Genomic DNA, 10,174 nt, shown 5'->3' with positions numbered 1-10,174 from the left:
CGTCACCCCTCCGCACCCCACTTTCCCCTTCTTGTGAGCAGCGCAGAGATGGCGGGGGGCCCAGCCCTTCCTCTGTCCAGCTAAGTTTCCACACCCGGCGGCCCAGGCGAGGCTGAGTTCAGTATCCTAGGCACTGCACACAAACCGCCCTCTCTACCCTTGGGGTTTCCTCCTTGATCTGGCTGGAAACTTCGTACAGTGAGGACGCTCCGGCCGGGCTTTTGGAACAGGCCCCAGGCTAGGCCCCTCTGGGGACACCCCGAGTGCAGACTCTGGCCTCTGGAGGGCCAGGGCGGGGGGGAGAGGGAAGGGTAGGAGTGGGCGGTGCTCTTCGCTCCCCCAAACTCAGCTCTCCTCCGCGCGCGAGGCCCACCCCGCGGTTCCGAAGGACCCCGCGCACGGCACCCGAGAGCGCCCGCCCGCCCGCCGGGCCCCGGGGACCCCGCCCGCGCGCCCGCCCGCAGGGAGGCGCGACTGCGGCCTAGGGCGCCCGGCGGCTCCTCCCCTCCCCCTCCCCCTCCCGGAAGCGCGGGGCGGGGTCCCCGGCCGGGCCGCGGGGGCGGGCGCNGGGGCCGGGCCGGGGCGGGGCGCGGCGGGCTGTGCGCGCCCACTCGGCTCCAGGCGGCCAGCGCTCGCGGGCCCAGGCCGCCCGGCTCGACCCGAGCACCGCGGCGGCGCAGCGACGGGATCCCAGGAGAAGCAGCCGCAGTCGCGAGACGTCCCCCGCGCCCCCCGCTGCCCGCCCCAGGCTCAGTGTATGGGGCCGCGGCCCGCCAACCTTCGTTGAGACCGTCCCCGGCGTGCGGTGGCCTCGGGCTCCAGAGCCCGCCCCGCCACCCGAGGGCTGCGCGCGGCCCCGGGCCTGCTCGCCGCGCGGCTCCGCGCGTCCCGGGCCAGGAAGTAGCGGCGCCGAGCGCCATGGCCCACTCCCCGGTGCAGTCGGGCCTGCCGGGCATGCAGGTAGGTTGGGTTGGCCCTGTCGGGCTGCGGCCAGGGCGGAAGCGGGCAACTTGGCGGTGTCAACACGCCCCCCCTCCCCCCAACGCGCCGGGCCCGCTTCTCCGGGATCTTCGCCGACTCGGGCGGCGGGGATCTCGGGTGTATGCACGTGGAGGGGCTGTGGGGTCTGCGGTCTGGGGCCGAGGTGGGGTGCAGGAGCTTTGCGCTCTCCAACTCCGACGCGCAGGCCGAGCGTCCATCCCGGGCAAGAGTCTGAACTAGTGTCCTTGGAGGCCCCGCTTTGGTTCCTGGGCCCTGTGTGGGCCCGGGACAGGGATAACGGCACTCCGGGGTCGGTCCTCAGTCCGCAAAAGTCCCTCCGCAGACCCCTCCAGCGGGAGACCAGAGCGCAGGGCGGGGAGCGCGCCCCGGCTGGTCCCAGTCCGGGCGGGCCGCAGGGCGGGGTGCAGGAAGGTGTAACCTCGCGTTCGGAGCCTGTAGTTCTGGTCGGAAAGTGCGAGGTTGCAAACCCGGGAGGCGGAACCCACACCTCCGCGAGCGCCCTGGTGTGCAGAGCCCAGGGTCATCCCTCGGGTGCCAGGACTCCGCGGCAGGACTTTCACTTTGAGACCGGTTGGCATCCAGAGGAGCTGTGTGCTAGCGGGCTTCTCCGTACACACTTTGTATCTTCTTAGCCTGCCAGTGACTTTTTCTTTAGAGGGGAAGGGGGCGGTGAGGGGACGGAGTTGAATTTCAAGTTAACATGGACGCACGAACTTTTTTTTTTTTTTTTTTTTTGCTATTGAGGATGGTTTTCTGCACTTTGAAAAACAATCACTTGTCTGTTCTTACTTGTAAAGTTTGTGAGTGTATATAAATACAGACATAATTGCGATTAAGACCGCAAGACCAGTCAAAGTTTTGCCTTCCCAAGGGAGTGAATGAAAGAGTTTTGCTAAAAAACAAAACAAAACCAAAAAAACAAAAACCAAAACACCTCAGAATATCCAAGATCATCAGTTTATAGATGCAGCAGGCGCCTTTTCTCCGGTTCCAGGGTTGAGCCGCATGGGCCTTGCTTGCCTCTTACTGCTTCTGCCTCTTCTGAAAATATTTTCTATCCCTCTTCTTCTTCTTTTCTTTTTCATACCACGATAAGGAAAATGGTTTTCTTGGCCCCGGTTTGAACTCTGGAAAAATAGGAATTCATAGTTACCATCTAGTGGCCACTAGAACTTGAGTCATTTGTAAAGGATAATAAAGTTGGAATTGAGAAGTGTCACTGGAAAGGTGCTCTCGAAGGATTCCCGAGTCTCACCTTGCGCGCATTCTAAAACCTGATGCTGCTGGCCACTGGTTGAAAGTCATCTGAGGCCTCCTGGCACCTCTTGTTTTGGTTTGACTTCAGAGACAGGGTTATCAGGGTCAACTGGGTGACAGTTTCTTACCTGTACAGCAAGAAGGACCTTGAGGCACATTTCTTAACGTTTTTCTTTATTCTGGCTGCTATAGTGATTTACCTGGCTCCTCCCAAGCCTCACGAGACCAGACCTTTGTAATAGAAAGTGTTTGAAAAGATACTTAATGTGGCAGTGTGTGTGGTCAGTACCAGGTGGTTCCCGCTGGCTTCTGCTTCTGTGTGTTTTAAAGAATGGGCCAAAAATTCTTCATTTTGGGAAAAGGAAAAATTCAATAACTTCACCTAAAAAGTGTATTTCATACGTGTTCTTGAAAGGAAGATGTTTTAATTTTGCTTTTTGGTATGAAGACTATAACCTTTTTTCACTATTACTATTTTTTGTCTGTTCTGGTTCTGCAGAGGAGGAAAAGTGGCTTCCCACAGTTGTACCTGCCCCTGTGTATGTCTTCAAACCACATGATACATTTTTGGTGTATTATTGGAGACTGTTCCTTCCTTCCCTTCCCTCCAGAAAAGAAAAATGAGCACGTTTATTTTCAATGTAGAGTCAGGAGCTGTAGCTCCTAGGAGCTGTTTTGAAGATTACGTGAAAGGCAGGCCTGGCTTTGACTCTTGTTAGGGTAAAACTGGAGAGGAAGAGGCATTCCCTATTGCCGCTGTGCTTCCGAACTCCCTGTCAGTCCTGGCTCCAGCTTAGGAGGGACTGGGTTAATTTGTTTGGTGAGCAGGTGTGGCTCCTTCAATCCCAACACTCCGGAGGTGGAGGCAGGTGGATCTCTGTCAGTTCAAGGCCAGCCTGGGTTATTTTAAGAGAGTTCTAGGCCAGCCAAAGTTAATTCTGAGACCCTGTCTCAGAAGAAGTGCACAAAGTTGGGCAAGGCAGCAGAGCAGATTCAGACAGCCTGAGAGAAATAAGCAGAATTCAGGAATGCTTTAGAATTAAGACTTTATGGCCTGTAATCACTTTATATGTGTTGATTATTACTGGTACTGATGGAGGAAGAGATTATTTATACCGTTTTATAGCTTTGTGAATGAGAAAGTATTTGAATGGACCAAGGGTAAGGCAGCATATTAGATGACATACAGTGATTAGAACCCAGGTCTTCACCCTGCCTTTGCAAATAATATACATCATTTTGTTTTAGATTGTGTTTCCTGAAGAAAGAAATATAAGATGAATAATTTTTTTACTCAGTGGCTGTGATTGATGGATGACTCTAATGATCTTTGGCGAGGAGTTGAAGGCTGTATACCTGACTGTTTTGATGAGGTTTTTCTAGGGATTTTCTTTCCTCTTTGGGTTTTGTAGTCTGTGAAAGAATTAGAAAGTAAGACCTGGTCAGGTGCCTTTAGTCCCAGGACACAGAGGCAGGCAGATCTCGGAGTTCGAGGCTAGCCTGGTTGGTCTATGGAGTGCAGCTGTCTTGAAAAAAGATGTTCTGAGCTGAATGCAGCAGATGAGTGTGACTGTTCTGTTCTTCCTGCCTTCCTCATGAGCAGTCACTGTTTTGCCATGTTGGTTCCAGTGAAAATAAAAAGTTTAGTTGGAGGTGGGAGGGACCTATCTAGTGCTTTGAATTGCCATTAAATCATGGTGCAAAAGAATTAGCTTTATGCACGCCAGGCAGCGGTGGCTCAGATCTTAATCCCAGCACTAGGGAGGCAGAGAGGCAGGTGGATCTCTGAATTCAAGGCTAGCCTGGTCGACACAGCTAGTTCTAGGATGGTTAGAGCTATACAAAGAAACCCTGTCTGGGGTTGAGGGATCCAAAAGAATTAGATTTTTGCTTATAAAATTCTTTGGTATAAAAGTATTTTGTGTGCACATGTGTATGTAGCATGTAATACACGTATATAGGAGTCCTGGGAGTTTGGAAGAAGAGCCACAGGAATCAGTCCTCTGCAGCAATCCACCTCTGCAGGCTGCACATTTCTGTCACAGAATTCTGCTAGCCGTTTTTAAAGCCTTTCTGGGCTGTGACCCTTGTAAGACAAGAGACTTTGCATCAGGACCAGAAATTAAAGCTTCAGACCATAACACTGTTTCTTATTCCTTGTAAGTCACTTCTGCAATAGTGGCTGTTGAAAATAAAAAAGAAGCTGATTGTAACATTGAATTGATTCCACAGCCCACTGGTTCATGGCTCCAAGTTTAAAATACACTAAGTTAGATAAGTCACGTATGTAAGAAGGCTGGAGTTAATTCAGCATGTCTCGAGGCTTTGAATTTAAGAGACCCTCGTGTTTGCAAGTATAGATGATTTAAAGGTGTAGCGAAGAAAACTTGGATTTTGCTTGCTGATGTTTTTATATCCTGGGTTCTCTCCCTTTGTCGTCCGGCTCCTAGGCTGCAAGCCTAGCTGTGAGGGGACTTGTGTGCTGGGTGGCCAGGAAGATGCTTGCCAGCACATTTCTGGCTGCCCACCCTTCTGTGAGGCTCTATGCCCATAGGCTGTTGTGTACTGTCTGGTCGTCCTCTTCCCTCCCTGCTTTCTTGGGACATACCTGCTCTTGTTGCCCTATTTGGAACTGCACCCTGGGGGGGGGGGGTTGGTGTCTGAGTGGCCTTTCAGCAAACTTGTAAGGTCTAGGTTCCAAGACCATCTCAGGTAAGGCTGAATGCAGATGGAGGTTTAGCACCTTCTGGTCCTGATGTAGACAGGGAGTCTGCAGAGGAAGATGTCAAGATGCAGGTCCCTGGCCTCAAGTGGTCAGGAGCCCTTGCAGGGCAGGTCCTGAGAAGGTTCCAGTAAGTGGGGCCCAGGAGACCAGGTGCATGTTTGGAAAGCACCAAGTTTCTGTAGGATAGAGAGGCGGGGGGTGTCTACGGGCCTGCCGGGGCCGAGGCCTGGAGACTGGGCTGGGTGTTTTGTTCTTATGGTTGTCTGTGTTCCCAGACATAGGTGATGGGGAAGTGCGTTCTGGGCGTCCACTGGAAGGTATCAGAGTATTTGAGCAGAAGATGCCAGGGTAGGGAATGCTGGGGACTCAAGTATTCTTGGATAGCCAAGAGAGCCCTGTAGAATTTTCACAGATCTCAGTGTCTTGAATTCTGTGACTACTGTATGGCCCTGTCATGTGCTTTGCTTTATTCTGTTGTCTTGTGTTATGCAAAATAATTGAGGAAGGTCGGGTATGTTTTTCTGTTACTTGTCTTTTTCTCTCCAGGACAAGCAAGTTCTTCATGCTCTCCAGGCTGGCTTTGAACTTCTGATCCTCCTGCTTCCACCTCCCCAGTGCTTGGGTCACATACCCGGTTGGTTTATACAGTGCTGGGGAATCCAGTTCTTGGCTTCATGAGTGGTTGGCTGACACTGGACCAACTCAGTTGTGGCACAGTCTTGCCTCTCTAAGTCATTTTGTACCTGTGTCTGTTTAGGGTGTTCCTTGTTGCTAAGACTTTGTTTTGCTTGAAAATGTGTGTGTGGTTCCCCTGGCCCTGTAGCTTCCTAGCGCTGCCCCACTGAGCCACGTACCATTCTCATTCCTGAAAGGCTTTCTCATTTCTTTTTCTTTTTTGATAGGGTGGGGGGAAGGTCAAGATTTTCAAATATCTTTTAAAGATGTGTTTGTGTGTGTGTGTGTGTGCGCGCGCACACACGCGCACCAGGAGGGTATGTTATACAACTCCCTGGAGTTGGAGTTACAGACAGTTGTGAGCTGTTCCCTGTAGATGCTGGGAACCAAACCCTCCTCTGCAAGAACAGCTTTTCTGCTGAGCCATCTCTTCAGCTCTAAGATTTTAAAAAACATTCTCTCTGTGTGCACATATGCACGTAGATATGCAGGTCTCCATATTCGTGTTGGGGTCAGAGGATTGCTTTCCAGAGTCAGTACTCTCCTACCATGTTGTGGGTAGGTGAGTTACATGGGGATCGAACTCAGGATATCAGGGTGGTAGATCCATCTTTTTTATTTATTTATTTATTTATTTATTTATTTAGTTTTTCCGAGACAGGGTTTCTCTGTGTAACTTCCTGTCCTGGAACTCACTCTGTAGACCAGGCTGGCCTCGAACTCAGAAATTCACCTGCCTCTGCCTCCTAAGTGCTAGATTAAAAGCATGCTCCACCATACCCGGCCATATTTTTATTTTTTAAGCATTAGCTTTTGGGAGGTTTTGTTTTAGTCCCAGATCAGGGAATGTACTTTTCTGTTTTTTTTTTTTTGTTTGTTTGTTTGTTTTTGTTTTTTTCCCTCTGTATAGCCCTGGCTGTTCCTGAAACTTACTTTGTAGACCAGGCTGGCCTTGAACTCAGAAATCCGCCTGCCTCTGCCTCCCAAGTGCTGGGATTAAAGGCGCCACCATGCCCGGCTTGCTTTGTTTTTTGAGACAGGCTTTCTCTGTGTATTCCTCATTGTCCTTGTCCTGGAACCAGAGGAGCTTCCAACTCAGATATGTCTTCCAGTTGCTGGGTTAAAGGTATACACCACCATGCCTGGCTCAGGGAAGGTTATTGATAATGTTTCATAAGGCATCCAGTTACCATCAAGAATGCAGGCAAACTGTCACTGTAAATAGTGTCTTCCAGCAGCTGACAGTGGCAGGGTGGCCTCCTGGCGTCCAGATCTGTCCATGTTTGTTCCTCTTGGAACCGCTGTGGTCTCAGTGGAGTTGAGCTGCCTCTCTGGTCTGGTGCACATTTTTGTCTTAGTTTCTGTTGCAGTAAAGAGACGCCATGATCACTGCAGTAGCAACTCTTATAAAGGAAAACATTTAATCGGGGCCGGGCTTACAGTTTCAGAGGTTTAGTCCATTATTGTCATGGCAGAAAGCATGGTGGTGTGCAGGCAGACGCCAGTGCTGGTGAAGGAGCTGAGAGTCCTACATCTTGATTTGAAGGCAGCAGGAGGAGACCGGGTATAGCTCGAGTATATGAGACTTCAAAGACTACCTCCACAGTGACACACTTCCTCCAACGAGGCCATCCCTCCAAACAGTACCACTCGATGGCCAAGCCTTCAAACACAAGTGAGTCTATGGGGGCTATTCCCATTCAAACAACCACAGGGTTGATGGAGTTATTTTGTTGGTTCTTGGCAAGCTGTAGTGTGTGCAGCTAGTGAGCCTGTTCTCTATCTTAGTGTGGTTTTATGGGGTACACCCTCCAGACCATGGTCTAGGAGGAGTCTGATGGTCTCTTGCCACACAGTTTTATTTGGGTGGTTTTTCCCATGATTCAGACTTGCCTGCTTGGAAACTGGTACCTACAGGAAGCGGGCCCCACCCGACCCTCCCTGCTAATGCTTTCTGTGTGCCTTAGCTGGGGGTGATTATCACTAATGGAATCTTGTGGCTGGAGTGCTTGCAGGAAATAGACCTGCATTCTGTTACTCTGCTGCTGCAATGGAGAACCTGGGCTTGCCTTGAATCTGTTGGTAGTAGTCATTTTTTATAACTAATTTTTACAGTGAGATCTACTAAATGTCTTGGGAAAAGGATACATTGTTATTAGAACATCTCTGACTGGGTGAGGGCTGTGCCCAGTCCTGAGTTCTTGGAACTGGGCACGGTGGCTTATGCCTGCAGCTTTAACATTTGGAAAACTAGGCAAGAAGTGTGCTGTGAGTTAAGTTCTGGCCTACAAAGTCAGTTCCAGGCAGACCTGGACTGTAGTGGGAGAACCGTTAGTTGCTCTGGGTAAAACAAGGTATGGCTTAGCTTGCTACAAAGTATACTGTGGCCTGCCCAGAGGTATATGCTGCCAGTGACACAGTGAGACTTAAGTGACCTTCCTCCTGTTTTATAAGGGTTTGTGGTTAGCAAGAAAAACTGTTGCGTGCTGGAGTGTTGTCTGAGTCAGTGATGGGGACATGGCGAGTTTTATGTGAGTGCTTACCAAGTGTGTAGCTAGGGCTAGCCTGTTTACATCTCTTCCTGTTTTTAACTCTAATGCTTGGAAGGCCTGATACCTCCCTATCCTTTGGTTTTCAGTTACTTAAGTTTTGTTTAGCTTTAATTGGAAACAGCTGCGTAGGTTCGGTGCACAAGGTTACCTGTCCTCTGCCTCCATTTCTTCCTGAAGGAATTCCCTACGGTCTCAGTGTGTTGACTTAGCCATCACTTCTTGGCTTATGGGGGCGAGTTTAGAAACTGTATGCTCTATAGACCCAGGGTTCTGCAGATGCGGATTTAGGTTTGGGTCTGTCGACTTCTTTTCACATTAGATCTGACAACAGTGTCTATACAGTCTGCAGCCTGGACAGTGGTAGTGAAGTGCAGGCCCTTGGCAGAGGTCTCAGGTTTTTCCAGATAGACTTCACCAGGTGTCAGGACCTCCTCTTAGGAAACTCACCTGGACCTTTTAACCTCCAGAGAGAAGCTGTGATGCTCCTTTGCTGACTTGGGGTGCTCCTCTGCTGGGCTGTGATGCTCCCTCGCCGGGCTGTAGTGTTCTTTTGCCAGGCTGTGGTGCTCCCTTGCCGGGCTGTAGTGCTCCTTTGCTGGGCTGGCGCCCTTCAGTTTGCTCCACTCCTCCCTTCTGGGTCTCTTGTCCTTGGTTGCCTTGGTTATTTTGTTGCTGTCTGCCGATACCTGTTTTCTGTATTCCAGTCTTTCCTGGATTTATGCTGCTGGATTGATGGGTACAGTGTATCCTGGACTCCACTCCAATGAGTTTGGATACAGGTTCTTTCTTCATCGTTACCTGTTGGTTGGGTAGTGGGACATGGAATAAAGTTGTTGGTTTCCTTCCAGAATTGCGTTTTTGGTCCTAGGGGCTGAGACAAAGCCTCATGTGTTCTAGGCAAACACTGAACTCCGGAGCTACATCTTGGTTTTTTTGTTTGTTTTAAGACAGGACGTTATGTAGTCCAGGCTGACCCCCAGCTTAACCACCCTGAGCCTGGGGATACAGGTATGTCCTCTGTGCCCTGCAGGCCTCCTCAGGGAGGTTTAGAGACATTTACTCATCTGCTGTATTCTAGCTGTTTTCTGCTGGAGTGCACTGTGCACCAGGACTGGATTCCACCCACATAAGCTGTCCTGCCCCTGAGCCTGGAAAAGGTTCCTTTGTGTTGTGATGTTCCACAGTGGCGTCTTGGCGTGAGTGTTGTCATATTTTTTGTGCAGGCAGTCAGGAGGCCTTTACAGTCTGGCAGCTGCTGTCTTGTGATGAGGTTTGGGTTTTTTTTTTGTTGTTTTTTTTTTTTAAATGAAATTCCCTTTTGGATGCTGTACCTTCTCATCTGGTCCTTGAACGGTCCTACCCTTTAAAGCTGTTTTCTGTCCCTCGTCTTTCTGACTGGTTTTCTGGGCCATTGTCTCCACTTTTCAAGCCCCCTAGTGAGCATTTCTGCTCCTGTATTCTTAGACTCCAAGAGCTTTAGTGATTCTCTGAGTGTTCCTCATTAGAGTGTGCTTCCCCCTTTGCCTGAAATGTCTGTTTTATTTCCAAGGCATAATTCTTTCAAGTCTCCAGTTTTTCCTTTATTGGGTTTAGTGGCCGGGATTTTTTTGTTTGTGTGTTTAGTGGTAGAGACCACCTCTAACACTCACTTTTGTTTATGACTGGAAATTGCTAGGACCTCAAGAAAATTTTCTTCTCTTCTCCTTCCTGTCTGTCTGTCCCCCTTCAATCCCCAGGGTCTCAGTATGTAGCTCTGGATTAGGATCTCAGTATGTAGCTCTGGATTAGGATCTCAGTATGTAGCTCTGGATTAGGATCTCAGTATGTAGCTCTGAATTAGGACCTCAGTATGTAGCTCTGGATTAGGATCTCAGTATGTAGCTCTGGATTAGGGTCTCAGTATGTAGCTCTGGATTAGGGTCTCAGTATGTAGCTCTGGATTAGGGTCTCAGTATGTAGCTCT

General features: G+C 50.0%; 1 protein-coding gene across 1 annotated transcript in view; it reads left to right on the top strand.

The window, feature by feature from the left end:
* Nucleotides 1-531: 531 nt before the first annotated feature.
* Nucleotides 532-10,174, top strand: part of Stk24 (serine/threonine kinase 24) — a 92,822-nt gene continuing 83,179 nt past the window's right edge. The window contains exon 1 of the mRNA XM_021203315.1: nucleotides 532-960. Coding sequence (XP_021058974.1) covers nucleotides 919-960 — 42 coding nt within the window. The 5' untranslated portion in view covers nucleotides 532-918. The remainder of the gene's footprint in view (nucleotides 961-10,174) is intronic.

The sequence above is a fragment of the Mus pahari genome, chromosome 8, assembly GCF_900095145.1.
Source record: "Mus pahari chromosome 8, PAHARI_EIJ_v1.1, whole genome shotgun sequence".
NCBI classification, from domain to species: domain Eukaryota; kingdom Metazoa; phylum Chordata; class Mammalia; order Rodentia; family Muridae; genus Mus; species Mus pahari.
This window is presented reverse-complemented; position numbering and strand designations above follow the sequence as displayed.